The sequence below is a fragment of the Anguilla rostrata genome, chromosome 8, assembly GCF_018555375.3.
Source record: "Anguilla rostrata isolate EN2019 chromosome 8, ASM1855537v3, whole genome shotgun sequence".
In the NCBI taxonomy this organism is placed as follows: domain Eukaryota; kingdom Metazoa; phylum Chordata; class Actinopteri; order Anguilliformes; family Anguillidae; genus Anguilla; species Anguilla rostrata.
Window position 1 is genome coordinate 2,742,874 of NC_057940.1, and position 17,726 is coordinate 2,760,599.

General features: G+C 51.3%; 1 protein-coding gene across 1 annotated transcript in view; it reads left to right on the forward strand.

The window, feature by feature from the left end:
- LOC135260292 (rho GTPase-activating protein 21-like) overlaps positions 1-14,189 on the forward strand; it is a 76,949-nt gene extending 62,760 nt beyond the window's left edge. Inside the window, 14 exon segments of the mRNA XM_064345533.1 lie at positions 637-762; positions 1,439-1,786; positions 2,276-2,340; positions 2,517-2,665; positions 3,422-3,564; positions 3,717-3,792; positions 4,225-4,479; positions 4,963-5,036; positions 5,872-5,961; positions 6,332-6,457; positions 6,812-6,853; positions 7,519-7,627; positions 10,132-10,163; positions 11,301-14,189. Of these exon segments, the coding sequence (XP_064201603.1) occupies positions 637-762; positions 1,439-1,786; positions 2,276-2,340; positions 2,517-2,665; positions 3,422-3,564; positions 3,717-3,792; positions 4,225-4,479; positions 4,963-5,036; positions 5,872-5,961; positions 6,332-6,457; positions 6,812-6,853; positions 7,519-7,627; positions 10,132-10,163; positions 11,301-12,836 (3,171 nt within the window). The 3' untranslated portion in view covers positions 12,837-14,189.
- The last annotated feature ends 3,537 nt before the right edge of the window (positions 14,190-17,726 follow it).

Here is a 17,726-nt window from a genome sequence, read left to right on the forward strand (position 1 = left end):
AACACAGCGCCTGCACACATCTCATACAGTCTGAACACAGCCCCTGAACACAGCGCCTGCAGTCTGAACACATCTCATACAGTCTGAACACAGCACCTGCAGTCTGAACACAGCGCCTGAACACAGGTCCCACAGTCTGAACACAGCCCTGAACACAGCTCATACAGTCTGAACACAGCGCCTGAACACAACTCATACAGTCTGAACACATCTCATACAGTCTGAACACAGCACCTGAACACAGCGCCTGCAGACTGTGCACAGCCCTGAACACAGCTCATACAGTCTGAACACAGCACCTGAACACAGCGCCTGCAGTCTGAACACATCTCATACAGTCTGAACACAGCACCTGCAGTCTGAACACAGCGCCTGAACACAGCACCTGCAGTCTGAACACTGTAGTAGGAACCATAATGTAGAGGGTGACTGTAAGAATAGTCGTGTAGAGAGTGACTCTAGGATCAGCTGTGTAGAGGGTGGCGGTGTGTGTGAGTGCGTGCGTGCCCGTGTGTGTGAGTGCGTCCCCGTGTGTGTGTGTCTCTCTGCCTGGTCCTGACTGCAGTGCGCTCTCTCTCTCTCTCTCTCTCTCTCTCTCTCTCTCTCTCTCTCTCTCTCTTTCTCTCTCTCTGTTAGGCTCTGGACGGACACAAGTCCTCGGATGACTCTGGGTCCCGGAAGGACTCCTCCTCAGACATCTTCAGCGACTCCTCCAAGGAGGGCTGGCTGCACTTCCGACAGCTCAACACCGAAAAGAGCAAGGTGTGTGTGTGTCTGTATGTATGCTTGAGTATACGTGTGTGTGTGTGTGTGTGTGTATGTATGTTTGAGTATACATGTGTGTGTGTGTATGTATGTTTGAGTATACATGTGTGTGTGTCTGTATGTATGTTTGAGTATGCGTGTGTGTGTGTCTGTATGTATGTTTGAGTATACGTGTGTGTGTGTGTGTGTGTGTGTGTGTGTGTGTATGTTTGAGTATACGTGTGTGTGTGTATGTATGTTTGAGTATACGTGTGTGTGTGTGTCTGTATGTATGTTTGAGTATGCGTGTGTGTGTGTGTGTATGTATGTTTGAGTATACGTGTGTGTGTGTGTGTCTGTATGTATGTTTGAGTATGCGTGTGTGTGTGTGTGTGTGTCTGTATGTATGTTTGAGTATGCGTGTGTGTGTGTGTGTGTATGTTTGAGTATACGTGCATGCATGTGTGTGTGTGTATGAGTGGGTCACACATCCCCCCCTGCTCACACCATCTCCCTCTCCCCCATTTCTCACTCTCTCTCCACCTCTCTCTGCCCCCTCCATCCATCTGTCCCTCTCTCTTTGTCTTCATCTCTTTCTTTCTCCCTCCTTCTGTGCGTGTCTCACTCTTTCTCTCCTTGCTCCCTCCTTTCCTCCGTCTGTTCGTGTCTCACTCTCCCTCTCTCTCTCCCGCAGCGGGTCGGTGGAGGCATGCGTCCCTGGAAGCTGATGTACGTCGTGCTGCGTGGCCACGCCCTCTACCTCTACAAGGACAGGAAGGAGGGGCTGGCGCACGCCGCGGCCGCCGCTGCCCCCGCCTCCTCCCCCTCCCCTTCCCCCGCCCCCTCCCAGCCGGACTGCGAGCCCCAGCCAATCGGCATCCGGGCCTGCCTGATTGACATCTCCTACAGCGACACCAAGCGCAAGAACGTGCTGCGGCTCACCACCTCCGCCTGCGAGTACCTGTTCCAGGCCGCGGACCGCGAGGACATGCTGGCCTGGATCCGCGTCATCCAGGGCAACAGTAACCTGGGCAACGAGCAGGTGGGCGGGGCTTAGCACCGTAACCTAGACAACGCTCAGGTGGGCGGGGCTTAGCACCGTAACCTAGGCAACGCGCAGGTGGGCGGGGCTTAGCACCGTAACCTAGACAACGAGCAGGTGGGTGGGGCTTAGCACCGTAACCTAGGCAACGAGCAGGTGGGCGGGGCTTAGCACCGTAACCTAGGCAACGAGCAGGTGGGCGGGGCGGGGCTCTGCTACGCTAACGCTGCGCACTCACTGCAATGGGGGGTGGAGTAGCATTACTGTAGCGCGTTTGGTCTCTGGTTGTGTTAAGGACAGCGACTGTGTGTGTGTGTGTGTGAACTCTCTGGTTGTGTAAGGACAGCGGCGGTGTGTATGAGAGAGGTCTCTGGTTGTGTAAAGACAGTGTGTGTGTGTGTGTGTATGTGTGTGTGAGAGCTCTGTTTGTGTAAAAACAGTGTGTGTGTGTGCTGATCATATCTGTGTGGATTCTGTTTGTGTTTTCAGAGTGCCGGTGTCACCAGCCAGGACCTGATCAGCCGCAAGATAAAGGAATACAACACCATGATGAAGTGAGTGTGTGTGTGTGTACATGTGTGGGTGTGGGTGTGTGTGTGTCCGTGTGTGTGTGCGCGCGCGTGCGTGCATCTGTGTGTATACCTGTGTGTGTGTATGTGTACCTAGTGAGGAAGCTCCTGCTACATTGCTCTCATACTGCACTGTGTGTGTGTGTGTGTGTGTATTCCAGCTCCCCTAGCAGTAAGTCAGAACCCTCTCCAAAACCTTCCCGCCCGTCCCTCAGCATCAGACAAGCCCTGCTGGGGGGTAAGGGGGAGGGCACGACCCCCAGCCCCCCCTCGCCCCGGCACAACTCCGAGAGGAAGCCCCTGCATAGAGGTACGCCCCCTAAATCAACATACAGTCAGCAGTGTTACCCCTAAATCAACATACAGTCAGCAGTGTTACCCCTAAATCAACACAGTCAGCAGTGTTACCCCTAAATCAACATACAGTCTGCAGTGTTACCCCAAAATCAACACAGTCAGCAGTGTTACCCCAAAATCAACACAGTCAGCAGTGTTACCCCAAAATCAGCACATAGTCAGCAGTGTTACCCCAAAATCAGCACATACAGTCAGCAGTGGTACCCCAAAATCAGCACATACAGTCAGCAGTGTTACCCCAAAATCAGCACACACAGAGCCAATTTAATTCCCGACTTTCATGCAAAACATTTCAGCTGAAACTGGTTCACAGAATAAAAAATGGGAGACACTAAAACAGACAGGTTAAATTAACCAGACATAGATGCAGTGTGTAATAAAACAAGTAAAAGCAAATGAATGTGTAAACAGAGATAAGATGCCCATATGGAGCCCGTTTGGGGAAGTGCGGATCCCAGGGAAAGTGCAGAAAGGGCTGTTTGGGTTTTTCCTCTGAAAGGCCTCAGCGGGGGCCATTAAGCCCCGGGGTGCCTGTTAAGCACTCGCTGTCTCTCAGCTGCGTTTTTAACGTTTCTGTCTGTTTGCACACAGAAGACGCAGCGCTTTTAAGTGCCTGTTAAACATGCGTTGTGAGAGGTCCTGGTTTATGGGGTCTCGTTTTGGGGATGTGTGAATGAGGGCTGAGTATTTGGTGTGCCCCCCCCCCCAGATGAGAGCAGCCCTCCCCGGGACAGGGGGACGTGGAGGAGAGGTATCACGGGCCTGAGGAGGAAACCCGTGGAGAAGAAGAACCTCCCCGGGATCACGTTTGGGGTGCGGCTGGACGACTGTCCCCCTGCGCTCACCAACAGGGTAAGAGCTCTGTCATCCTGTGGGCCCTGCCGGTGGGGCCTCTCCGTGTGTGCATTTCAGACTGTTTTGTTTGTGCCTCTGATAGTGGAGATCTGCTGTGTGTATTTCAGTCAGTTGTGTGTGTATTTCAGTCGGTTGTGTGTGTATTTCAGTTTGTGCCTCTGATCGTGGAGATCTGCTGTGTGTGTATTTCAGTCGGTTGTGTGTGTATTTCAGTCGGCTGTGTGTGTATTCAGTTTGTGTCTGATTCGTTTGTGCCTGCTGTCGTGGAATTTGCGTGTGTGTATTTCAGTCGGTTGTGTGTGTATTTCAGTTTGTGCCTCTGATCGTGGAGATCTGCTGTGTGTGTATTTCAGTCGGTTGTGTGTGTATTTCAGTCGGCTGTGTGTGTATTTCAGTTTGTGCCTCTGATCGTGGAGATCTGCTGTGTGTGTATTTCAGTCTGTTGTGTGTGTATTTCAGTCGGCTGTGTGTGTATTTCAGTCGGTTGTGTGTGTATTTCAGTTTGTGTGTGATCGTCGGATGTCTGCTGTATCAGCTTTGGTCTGAGGCGTGGGCTGCGTAACAGGATCTGAGGGCCGGGGACAACACACGCCATCTCCAGCCCAGAGGAAGCACCGGCTCTGCAGCTCAAAGCTCACCGGGCAGGGCGATCGTGAGACGTGTGTGTCCCTCGCCCGTCTGTGCCCCGCTCTCTCTACCTCTCTCTCACTCCTCCTCCCATCCACTCGCATTTATCTCTTCATTCACTCAACTCTCCCTTCTCTGGTCCACACCGCTTCATCCGCCTCCTTTCGTTCACCCTCTTTCTGTCTCTGTCTCTTTTTTCTCTCCAGAAATGGAGGGACCTCAATGTCATCAGCAGCTTGCTGAAATCCTTCTTCCGGAAGCTTCCAGAGCCCCTCTTCACGAACGGTGAGGTGATAAAACAGCCCGCGCATATGAATTCATCGCTGTAGCTGTTTGTCATTCTGCGCATGTCTTCATTTAAATAAGGGGCACTTGTGTCAAGCATTAAACGCCTCCTTTCTCAGGAGACAAGGCGGTTGTCTTTTTTTGTATTGATCTGAATTTTCTGAAATTGTCTTTTGGTGCCATCTTGTGGACAGTGTGGGAAACGCACCTACATGATTATGCTTTCTTGTCACATACGCCTAGTTCCTTTCTCTGTGTTTGTGCTGGTGATGGGAGAACTACACACCCATTAAACAAAGATTTGCTTTGTGACATTATGCCATTCGTCCTGTTTTACTGTGAAGACAAAAGCCTTCTGATTGGTTCAGACAAGTCAGTGATTGACAGGTCATCCTAGCTCCCCCCATTCTGAGCTTGGTGAGGCGTCGCTGTTCCCTCAGTAGGGTCTGTCTGTGGGTTTACGGCTCGTTCGTTGTTTCGCAGAAAAATACGCAGATTTTATTGACGCCAACAGAACGGAAGACGCGGTGGAGAGGCTGAAAGTTCTGAAGACGCTGGTGAGTTTGTGTTTCCCATTAAAGGTTTTTAGTTACCTTGACCCTTGCCTACACTGCCGCCAACAGGACAGCCCCTATCTACTTGCAGGACATGACTCAATTCTATGTGCCTGCTCGACCACTCCGCTCTGCGGCAGCAGGGCGTCTTGCAACCCCTCCCACCCGCCCAAAGGGATCACAGAGCTTCTCCACCCTAGCTCCCCAGTGGTGGAACGAACTCCCCGTCCCTCTCCGAACCTCCCCCTCACTATCCATCTTCCGCCGTGGCCTGAAGACTCATCTCTTCAGACTATACCTAGAATAACCACCACCACGCTGTGTATATATATATATATATATTTAAAAAAAAAAAAAAAAAAAAAAAAAACCCTTTTTCCTGTCACTTGTTACATGTTGCCCCATCCCTGCACTTCTTGGTAAATTGTATTTGTCCTAATACTCTAGCTTATTCTTCTGCCTAGTTTGGCTTTGCAGATGTTAGACCAGGATAGTGTTCTTTGTTCTCGGCTAGAAATAGCTTTACAAAATAAGTAATTGTACCTTACTGAACCCGTGTTCAGCAGTTGTCTACGATCATGAAAATGCACTTTTGTACGTCGCTTTGGATAAAAGCGTCTGCTAAATGAATGTAATGTAATGTAATGTAGTTAAAGGTTTTGAACGCGAGAGCGCTAGTGTGACGCTAATGCCTGTGTCTGTCTCTCTCTCTCCCCTCCCTCTCTCTCTCTCTCTCTATCTCCCTCCCTCCCTCTCTCTCTCTCTCTCTCTCTCTCTCCCTTCCCTCTCTCTCTGTCTCTCCCTCCCTCCCTCCCTCCCTCTCTCTCTCTCTCTCCAGCTCCGTCAGCTGCCCAGTCATCACTACGAGACGCTCAAGTTCCTCTCTGGGCATCTGAAAATGGTGTCTGAGAACTGCGAGAAGAACAAGGTGAGCCCTGCCTGCAGGAAGAGAGCCCAGTAATCCAGCGGTTTCTGTAGGGCTCAGAGAAACGCAGGTTACTCATGACCTGTTTTTATGTGGTGTGGGGGAAGTCGTACTTTACGCTGTTACTAACCTTGGTTAAGCACAGGTTGAGTGTTTGTACTGTATGCGTCTGTACTGTGTTTTCACGAAGGGGAAGTAAATGTCTCATTTACATGTGCTGCTGTTCTGCATAGAAATCTCACACATTCCCAACACTGTACCCTTAGCCATAAATAATATTTTTCTCATCACTTTCTCCCCCTCTGTCCTCTCTCTTTGTGTCTCTGTCCCCTCTCTCTCTCTCTCTCCTCTCTTCATCCGTTTCTCCTCTCAGATGGAGCCCAGGAACTTGGCCATCGTCTTTGGGCCCACCCTGGTGAGGACGTCGGAGGATAACATGACTCACATGGTCACCCACATGCCCGACCAGTACAAGATAGTGGAGACCCTCATACAGCATGTAAGAATCTAAGGAAGCTATCCTTATCTTACCTTTTTCAGACCACACTTAAAGTATTGTGTGCAGTCCTGGTGATCGTACTACAAGGAAGACATAGAGGCTCTGGAAAAGGTTCAAAGAAGGGCAACTAAATTGGTTCCTGGTATGAAAGACAAAAGCTATGAGGAGAGTCTTAAGATGCTTAACCTCTTCAAGCTTAGTAAAAGGAGACTTATGGGCAATTTGATTGAGGCTTTAAAAATTCATAAAAGAGATTAATGAAGTGAACTATGAGAGGATCTTTAGCTTGAGTTCTGTTAGTAGATTGAGGGGGCGTAAAATCTGTTGAAAATCTCCTTCTTTTTTCTTTTGCAGTATGACTGGTTTTTCACAGAAGAGGGCACCTTGGAGCCTACGGTGCGTATTGACTCCAGTTTGCGTAAAGAACAGAGCTAGTGAAAATGTCTGATTGGGATTTCAGTTGGATAACTGTCATTTCCTGGTCTCTACGCTGAGCTGATGATGTCGTGAGGGGTGGACAGTTTGCTGGAACTTTAGCATGTTAGCTAAGCCTTGCTATTGGTCACCAACACGCATTTTCTTCAGTTTGGATCAAGATCTTTGCAAAGTAATTCTCAAAATCTCAGCTGAGGTTCTTTTAATTTAGGATCGTTTAATTTCCAGCTGAATTTAGGGTGTTGAGGGCTAGCCGAATCATTACATTACATTACATTACAGGCATTTGGCAGACGCTCTTATCCAGAGCGACGTACAACAAAGTGTATAACCATAACCAGGAACAAGTATGACGAAACCCCTAGAGAGAAGTACCGGTCCAAGTGCAGGGAACAACCGCATAGTTCAACTTGGACCCTGAAGGTTAAACTGATTAACACTAACACAACGAGAACGGCAACAACGCAGTCTATGGAAAAAAATCACAATCAGTTGAGTTCTTTGGGGGTTGTAAGCTGATGTCCAGCAGTTGAGCAGCTTGACTCAGCTGAGCAATGTTGGCTTGGTAGGTAATGGCTTGCTCTGCTAGTTGGACGGTGGTTGACCTTTGACCCTTGACCCCACAGGCCAGCGTGCCCCAGGAGAGTGCGGTGGAGTCCCAGCCCGTGCCCAACATCGACCACCTGCTCACCAACATCGGCCGCACCGGGCTCACCTCCCCGGGAGAAGTGTCAGGTAACCGCGGCAGCCCCGGTGATGTTCGCAGTGTAGCTTAGCCCTGGCGATGCGCGTGTGGGGTAGCTTAGCCCTGGTGATGCGCGCGTGGGGTAGCTTAGCCCTGGCGATGCGCGCGTGGGGTAGCTTAGATTAGCCCTGGTGATGCGTGTGTGGGGTAGCTTAGCCCTGGTGATGTGTGCGTGGGGTAGCTTAGCTTAGCCCTGGTGATGCGCGTGTGGGGTAGCTTAGCTTAGCCCTGGTGATGTGTGCGTGGGGTAGCTTAGCTTAGCCCTGGTGATGCGCGCGTGGGGTAGCTTAGCTTAGCCCTGGCGATGCGCGCGTGGGGTAGCTTAGCCCTGGTGATGCGCGCGTGGGGTAGCTTAGCTTAGCCCTGGTGATGCGTGCGTGGGGTAGCTTAGCTTAGCCCTGGTGATGCGCGCGGGGTAGCTTAGCTTAGCCCTGGTGATGCGCGTGTGGGGTAGCTTAGCTTAGCCCGGGTGATGCGGACGCACGTTTGCTTAGCCTAGCCCTGGCGATGCGGGTGCGGGTGAGCTTAGCTTAGCCCTGGCGATGCGCACCTGAGTTAGCATAGCTTAGCCCTGGCAATGCGCACCTGGGTTAGCATAGCTTAGCCCAGGCAGTGCGCACCTGGGTTAGCATAGCTTAGCCCTGCCGATGAGCACCTGAGTTAGCATAGCTTAGCCCTGCCGATGCGCACTCGACGTAGCTCAGCCTTAGGGAAACGGGTTGAAATGGTTTCCCTGTTGTCACACTTATTGTTGCAATGCATTTATGTTTAATTTTTAAATATGATTTGGCCCAAACAGGGCATCGGGGTTTGGTTCATTTTTACTCTTTCTTTTTTTGTTGTTGTTGCTTTATTTCTGTTCACTTTTTCCATATTTCTCCTCTTTCATTCATTCACTCATTCATCCCCCCATTTATCCTCCCCACCCTTTTCATCCCCCGACTCCGTATTTTCCTTTGAGTAATTTCTGTGAGCGTGATCCTGCCTGCCGTTGTACTAACTTGGTGTGTTCTTTCCCAAAAACTGCCCCCCTGCCCCACCACCCCCACCCCTTGGTCACGTGTCTTAAGGTCTTAAGGGATGCCCAGCACTCACACACACTGATCTCACGACAGGCCAGGTGGGCGGAGCCTATCATTCCATGATGTCACTGGTGGACTGTGCAATGTCTCTGACGGACAGCTGGGGCTGTCGGATGACGGACTGCTGTAGCTGCCTAGTCTGCAGAAACACTTGGTTCTTGTAAAGATAAAACCAAAAAAAAAAGAAAGAAAAAAAAAAACCAAAAAAAACAAAATGGGGTGTCATGTCCTCTGTGGTGTACGTCGATTTCTTAAGAGTCCAGCGAGCGCAGCGAGGACTGTGCAATTTCTCAAAGCCTGTTTGCTGTCTCTGGTTATTTCCGACGCACCCGGTGAGGAGCTGTGGCATGGTACGGTCAGCGGGGTCTTCAGCGGTCCTGCCATTCGGTCGTGTGTCTCCAGGGGTGTGGTGGGGGGCTGTGCTGGCTTAGCTCTCTTCCGTAGCGCTCTAATTCCAGAGAGGACCCAAACAGTGTGGCGCTGAGCTGAGGCTCAAACTAGCCGCCGTGTTTAAAAAAATAATTAAAAAAAACTTGGGCTCGCTCGGGAAACACTGAGGCAGTTCCTCCTCCCGTCCTGTAGAGGCCGCTGTTAGCTAGCCCCTTTCTTCCCCCTGTTGTGTCTGAGCTCTGTGATTTTTGTCCCCCCCCCCACCCCGTAGTTGTTCTTTAGTGCTCATTCTGCATCACGAGATTCCCTCAACAAATTCACCCCTTGTCATAGTCACTGTTACTCATTCTCACCGACCCCCCCACCATCCACCAGTCACTCATTCTCTCACAGCACCACATACGCAAACACACATACTACACAAAAGCACACACACTCGTATACTACATTCATGCACACACACACTAGGGTATACTACATTTTCAAACATGCACACACACACTAGGGTATACTACATTTTCAAACATGCACACACACACTAGGGTATACTGTATTTTCAAACGTGCACACACACAGACACACACACATTGTAAAAACCGTCCAAACCGCCTCCCCTCCCCCGGAATGTCCTGTCCAGGTGAAGGTGTGGTGGCCCGCACGCACAGTTGGGATAGGATGGCGGTGCTGGTGGCTGTAGTTGGGGGTGCAGTGGGGGGGTGTAGTCGCCTGTGCTTGGCCTGCTGTCTGTGCAGCTGACCTGTGCTGTAGCATCGTGTACGTAGCCATCGTCCACTCTCTGTCACCATCCGCTCTGTGTGTGTGTGTGTGTGTGTGTGTGCATGCGTGTGTGGTTGAGTGAGTGAGTGAGTGTGGTGCCATCGCTGTGAGTTGTGACCTCTGTCACTCTCCCTCTTACTTTTTCTTCCCTCTCTCCCTCTCCCTCTCGCTCTCCCCCTCCCTCTCTCCTCTCTCTGTGCGTGAGGAGTAAATGCATGAGGCTCATATGTTCTCTCCTCTTCCAGACTCACCCAACAGTGACTCCGCAAGATCAAAGGTGAGTGGTGCGGCCCTCCCCTCAGATACACATCCACTCAGACACAGCCTGGACCTGCGCATTACTGTAGAGATACACATCCACTCAAACACAGCCTGGACCTGTGCATTACTGTAGAGATACACATCCACTCAAACACAGCCTGGACCTGCGCATTACTGTAGAGATACACATCCACTCAAACACAGCCTGGACCTGTGCGTTACTGTAGAGATACACATCCACTCAAACACAGCCTGGACCTGTGCATTACTGTAGAGATATACATCCACTCAGACACAGCCTGGACCTGTGCATTACTGTAGAGATACACATCCACTCAGACACAGCCTGGACCTGTGCATTACTGTAGAGATACACATCCACTCAAACACAGCCTGGACCTGTGCATTACTGTAGAGATACACATCCACTCAGACACAGCCTGGACCTGTGCATTACTGTAGAGATACACATCCACTCAAACACAGCCTGGACCTGTGCATTACTGTAGAGATACACATCCACTCAAACACAGCCTGGACCTGCACATCACTGTAGAGATACACATCCACTCAAACACAGCCTGGACCTGTGCATTACTGTAGAGATACACACACGCTCAGTCAGTGTGTATATGTGGCCTGTAGAGTGGGAGTGGTGTGTTTGTGTTGTACTGACGGATGTTTGTGTTGTTATACTGACGGGTGTCTGTCCTGACTGGTGTTTGTCCTGACAGGTGTCTGTCCTGACGGGTGTTTGTCCTGACAGGTGTTTGTCCTGACGGGTGTTGGTCCTGACAGGTGTATGTAGTGACAGGTGTTTGTACTGACGGGTGTTGGTGCTGACGTGTGTTTGTCCTGACGGGTGTCTGTGCTGACGGGTGTGTGTGCTGACGGGTTTGTGCTGACGGGTGTCTGTACTGACGGATGTCTGTGCTGACAGGTGTGTGTGCTGACGGGTGTGTGTGCTGACGTGTGTTTGTCCTGACGGGTGTCTGTGCTGACGGGTGTCTGTCCTGACGGGTGTTGGTGCTGACGGGTGTCTGTCCTGACGGGTGTTGGTGCTGACGGGTGTCTGTCCTGATTGGTGTTTGTGCTGACGTGTGTGTGTGCTGACCCGTGCTGCTGTAACGCTCCTGTGCTCATGTCCCTGCAGGGCTCGTGGGGCTCGGGTAAAGAGCAGTACAGCAGGGAGCTGCTCCGCTCCTCCATCTTCGCCGCTGCCAGCCGCAAGCGCAGGAAGCACAAGGAGAAGCCGCTTCCCAGCAGCTCCGACGACGACCTGGACGCCGTCTTCATCCGGAAGGAGAGCCAGAACCGGGGCGGCCCGAGCCCGAACCCGAGCCAGAGCCCAGCGCAGAACCAGAACCAGGACTGGGACCAGGACCAGCGGCCCGACAGGGCCAGGCGCCGGGGGAACGCCTGCACAGAGAGCGAGGACGATGACGCTGGCGCCAGTCAGATAAACGGCAAACAGGAAGTAGAGCCGTTGCCACCGGAGACGGAGCCGAGGGGGGAGGAGATAGTCGGGGAGAAGGCCCTCTGCCCCCAGCCGTTCTCCTCCCCCTCCCTCAGTTTCCGTGGAAACGTGGCTCGCCAGTCCTCCCTGTCCGACCCCACCTCCCAGTGCGACGACGCGACCTCTGACCTCGGCACCATGAACAGCAGCAGCTCCCAGGCCTCCGCCCCCCCGAAACGCCCTGCCCCCTGCCCGGGCCCCGCCCCTGATCCCCGCGGCAACGAGGCCCTGGCGGAGGTGAGCTCCATCACCTCGGACTACTCCACCACCTCCTCGCTGACCTGCCCCTTCCTGCTGGGGGCGGAGTCGAGCGCGCTGAGCCCCGAGGTGCGCTCGGTGGCGGAGAGCCGTGGCGACGAGGCGGACGACGAGCGCAGCGAGCTGGTGAGCGAGGGCCGGCCCGCCGAGACCGACAGCGAGAGCGACTTCCCCGTCTTCCCCAAGCCCGACCCGGCCCCGCCCGCCCCCGCCGCCCCGCCCCCGACCCCGCCCCCGCACCCCAAGACGGACAGCTCCTCCTCCGCCGAGGGGGGGCGCAGCGACCGGGAGCCCAGCGCGCTCTCACGCGTCCTGGGCGCCGTCAAGGGCCGGTCCTCCGGCAGCCTGAGCTCCTCCTCCAAGAGCGAGGAGTCGGAGAAGGCGGAGCCTCCGTGGAGGCTGCGCATCACCGAGCGGCTCAAGCTCCGCCTCCGGAGCTCGGCGGACGACATGTTCGGGGTGTCGGGGGGCGGGGGGACCCCCTCCAAGGCCCGCTCCCCGGAGGCCCGCCGGAAGAAGGGCATCCGCCGGCGCCACACCATGGGGGGCCAGCGCGACTTCGCCCAGCTGGCCGCCGTCGTCAACGACGACTGGAAGGACGGGGCCGGCCGGGGGGCGGAGCTGTCCGCCATGGACCGGCTCAAGCCCAAGTGCAGCTCGCAGGACTTCTCCATCCGCGACTGGATCGTCCGGGAGCGCGGTCGCTCCGGCAACGCCGAGAGGGGGGCCGACTCCGCCCCTTCCGCCGCAGCCACGCCCACATCGCCTGAGGACCACCCCCTGGGGGCAGAGCAGCTCAACGGAGACAGCCCCCAGGGCAAGAGCAAGGGCGCTCTGAGCCTGTCGGCGGACGCCCACCCCCACAAACTGACAGGAGCTCAAGTGGTGCGCTCGCGCTTTTATCAGTATTTATAAGAGACAGACACAGCCGCCCAGCGCACTGCTGTGTGTGTACATATTATCAGCCAGGGCTACTGCACATTCATGGATATTTTTTTTTTGTTTTACTCTCACAACAGGGTTATTAGTGCAAAAAAAAAATGAGGAAAAAAAATACTGGAACCATGTACTGAATATGTGTATCATCATTTTAACTGGCGTATGGTAACTATTTTGTGGTCCCACCTTGAGTTGGTTAACCCCAGTCATACTGAAAGACATCAGAGGCCTTTATCCACAGGGCTGACTGCGTTATGCCTTCTGTATTTATAATGATAAAAGTCCCTTCCTATTATGTCACAACACAGATTTTAAAAAACAAAAAAAGAAAATATTAGAAAGGAGCAGCTCTAGTGTCTTAAGCATTACTGAAGAATTATGGGCTTGGCGCGTAACAGGAGCCGTTTTTTGGGAAAGGGGCGACCGTTATGTGCGGTTGCTTGGCAACGCAGAGGAAGAATGTAAATGCTTCGCTGTTCCGTTGACTAAAGCTAAGTTGCTGGTTATGGGTCTCGTTTTAAAGTGTACTCTATTGCTCTCTGTGTACTTGAAGCGTCGTTTCCCTTCTGGCTTGGTTCTGTGCTGTGTCGGTGTGGACACGTCTGCGCAGTGCGTCCGTAAACCCGCCAGAACTTTAAAAAAATATTTAAAATATATATCTACCGCTCCGAAAACGAGAGGCGAGTGCCCAACGAACTCCACCGACGCAATACGCTTTTACCGCCGTTTCCGCGCGAGCGCGGCTCAGCGCCTCTCCCTTCCGGGTTCCTCGCTTCCTCCCGTCAGATCGCAAAAAAATAAAACAAAACAAACAAATACCGAATAAAGGATGAGTAAATCAGAAATCACATTTCTTCTCAAAGGAAAGTGCCTCATTAAATTGCGGGTGGGTTAGTTGCTTTTGGGTGCCATATTTGTCTTTTATTGAAATGTGAGAAGATGCCGGCTTATTCAGTAATTTTACAGGTTTAACAAACAACGGGCAAATTCTGCGCTTCCATTCTTTTCGGCATTCCACTTGGGTCTTAACATGTTTTATACTTTTTATTTTCTTTCATTTTGGATTTTAATGGAACTTGAATTTTAAATATTTCTGTATAAAATAAGTAACTTAAGTGTAAATATTCAGTGTTTTAGCTGCTTTTTATTCTGTTGAATGGCAGGTTTTTTTGTAAGTATTGTAATATAGGCATGTAGATAAAAAGGACCGTCATCTCAGAAGCTGCATGGAAAAGGTACTTCCTGTAACTGGACCCAGTCTTGTGCTGTCTGCAGTTAAACTGGGGCGTGAACCCCCCAAATCACTGGAAATAAAAACCGTTAATGTGGCCTCACGTGCTTCCCGTCTCTTTCTCAAATTCAAATTCAAACTGCTTTATTGGCATGAAATACATAAGTATTTAAATAATAATATTTAAATAGTAAATAAATATTGCCAATGTGTACATCCAGAAATACAAAAAGACATTAGTGCATGAACATAAATTGAACTAAACAATTGTTATATCTGTTTAACAACAAACACTATGATGATGATAACTCTCGCTCTTTCCCTCCCTCTCTTTCTGTCTCGCTCTCTCTCTTGCTCTCTCGCTCCCTCTCTCTCTCTTTTTTTCTCTCTCTCTCCCTCCTGAAGCATATAAACCTGTTGCAATAAACCATCAGATCAGAGTCACATTTTCTCATAAAAGGCTGTAATTTTTAACTGTCTTTAATGCTGCAATGAAAATCATATTTCTGCAGTTGGCTAGGTGGTGGCTTTTGGATCACACTGCTGCCTGTGTGTGTGTGTGTGTGTGTATTGTGTGTGTGTGTGCGCGTGTTTCTATGCATGTGTGCTTGTATATATATATACTCAAGTGTATGTGAACTTAAAGGTCAGGTGCACACAGGGCTTTCTGTAAAAAAAAAAAAAAAAAAAAGAAGCTGCTTGTCAGCATCAAATCTGTGCTCTGCTCCATTTTGTCCAGCTTCTGGAGAATATCAGGCTGCAGTACTTCAGATTAAAAACTGTAATTGGACATGTGTGTGCTGCAGTGTTAGCCAATCATGTGATCTCACCATTTCGCTATTTATGAATTTCTAGTGGTGGGCGAGGAGCGTACTCTGTGGGAATCCAGTGTGTTTTAAACGGTGGCGATGTGTTCCAGCAGCGTATTTGCATAATGAAAAAAAAAAATAAATAATTCAGAAACTACCAATCTAATTCAGGAGGCAATAAATAAGGCCGAGTCCGTCCAGATCCCCGCCCGGTAACAGTCCATCAGTCAGACTGCGGAAGTATCCGTCTCCGTCTGCCGGGCGTAATGAAATGGCTCCTAATTGCTGGGGAGTCCACCGGCGGCCATTTTGTCCTGTTCAGGTACGGAGAGCTGAAACGGAGCGGACTTCCCGCTCACCTGAACGCGGGGAGAATGGGAGGTACTGACGCAGGTACCGACGGCCCCCAGCCGAGAGAAGGTGAGGGGGGAGGAAACATTCGGAGAGGAGCGGCCGTCCAATAGCTGAGCTGCTGTGCATGTGCATGGGTGTCCCCTGTGTGTGTGTGTGTGTGTGTGTGTGTGTGTGTGTGTACGTACTTATTGATCCTCTCCCCTGTGTGTGTGTACTGATTGATCCCTTGTCCCTGTGTGTGCGTGTGTGTGTGTGTGTGTTTGTGTGCGTACTGATTGATCCTCTCCCCTGTGTTTGTGTGTGTGTGTGCACGCATATGTGTGTGTGTGTACTGATTGATCCCTTGTCCCCTATGTGTGTGTGTGTGTACTGATTGATCCCTTGTCCCCCTGTGTGTGTGTGTGTGTTTGTGTGTGTACTGATTTATCCTTCCCGTGTGGTGTGTGTGTGTGTGTACTGATTGATCCCTTGTCCCTGTGTGTGTGTGTGTGTGTGTGTGTGTGTGTGTACTGATTTATCCCTTGTCCCGTGTGTGTGTGTGTGTGTATGTACTGATTGATCCCTTGTCCCGTGTGTGTGTGTGTGTGTGTGTGTGTGTGTGTGTACTGATTGATCCCTTGTCCCCTGTGTGTGTGTGTGTGTGTTTGTTTGTGTGCGTACCGATTGATCCTCTGCCCTATGTGTGTTTGTGTGTGTGTGTGTGTGTGTACTGATTGATCCTCTGTGTGCTGATGTAATGGTTTGGGTGAAGCAGGCGTCCCACTGGCAGGCAGAACGGTGGCGTCGGGTGCAGGTGAGCGTGCGTGTGACGGGAGAGAACCGGAACATTCCGCTGATTCCCAGGTGAGGAGCTGTCCCCGTCGTTGGTGCAGTGATACCTGCCCTCCAGCGACCGCGCCCCGATTCCCCTGCTGCAGGTCCCCCGCGTCTGATTAGGGCTTAATCATTACAGAGGTTAAAAAGAGATAGACTGAAGAACTACAGCGTTGTGCTCCAACTCCACCCTACAGCGTCAAACACAGCACATTCAACACCGTGTCAAACACAGAAGATCTGGCACAATTCTTTCTCTCGGACCACGGTATCAAACACAGAGCTGATTCAAACTCACAGCAGAGTTCATTGGAGACGGACTCTTGGATCCCTTTCCCCTCCTCATAATTGTTTATAGAGCCACTGGTTGAAGTAACATTTATTTTACGACGCTGTTCAGAATTGATGGGCCGAACGCCTGAAATATAATCCAATCTGCATTTCTGCAGCTTGAAAGACCATTTGTCTGACTAAATGGTGGATGACTGATTGGAATAAATAACGTGTTTCTCTCGGCAAGTAGAAGCACTATAACGAAAGGGTTGCGATTGCCTTGCTGCGTGTTGACCCCCCTCTAGCGGTGAAGTATGTTATTGCACAAACTGCTCGTTTGGTTTTGGTCACCGAATGAGTTGTTGGTAAGCACGTGACGCTCGCTACTGTTCCTAAGTGCTTCCGCCTCAGGTCAAGGTGTTAAAAAAATGTGGGCGAGTATTTCCCTCCCCTTCGCTATGAGTTGCCTGTTAGGCTTGGGGTAGCACTTATTTTGATAGGCGGTTTTAAAAACCAGTGTTCTTGTTCTGTGGAGATAAGAGCAAAATGATTTTCTGCAATCAAATCAGCATCACTCGATATGGCGTTTTTTCCCGCCTTGTCTCTATAATAGCGGCGGTTGTGAAAATAATTTGTAAGGTCAATACAAAACGGGTTCTCTATTCCCGAGAGGGAGCATTAGAACAGCTCAAAAACGTATCAGGTCTTGAAGTATGGGCACGGTGCATGCAATGTCTGTTCGCTGCCACAAGAGAGCGGAAAAGGACCTATTTTAAATCCGTTCCATTGGCCGTAAAAGGAAAGCCTCGCCCGACGCAGCCTGAGTTCGTACGGGCGGGCGTGTTGAGTTCGGAGCCGCGTGTTCTCTCTCTCCCCAAGAGAGCCGCGAGGCGCGCAGGTTTTTGCCGTTAACTCGGCGCTCAATCCATCACTCCACTCACCTGATCTCTTGGATTCTGAAACGGTTTCCGACTCCGCAGTTCTCCAGGGGCGGGAGTTGAATAGCTGCGGTTTTTTTCTGGAGAAACTTTCCCAGGAACGGATTCCCCCGCGGACCGCAGCTGGTCCTGCTCCCTGGGGTTGCCAGATTGGCTCAGCTATCCTCCGATCCCGCAAACCCCCCGCTGCGTTTCCTGTGGTTCACTTTAACCGTGTAATTCATCCATATTAAAAACAGGAGTCACAGTGTACTGGAGGGTCAGGACGTCCTCCCTGCTTACCCACAGCAAATAGAAGCAGAGCCTGAGAGAGGGGGTGTCAGGTACAGGTCTGGGAGTTGGGGGCAGGGGGGGGACTTGTGATTCAGTCACTCAATCACACACACATGCACACACACACACACACACACAATTGTGCACACAAACAAAAGTGCACACACACACACAC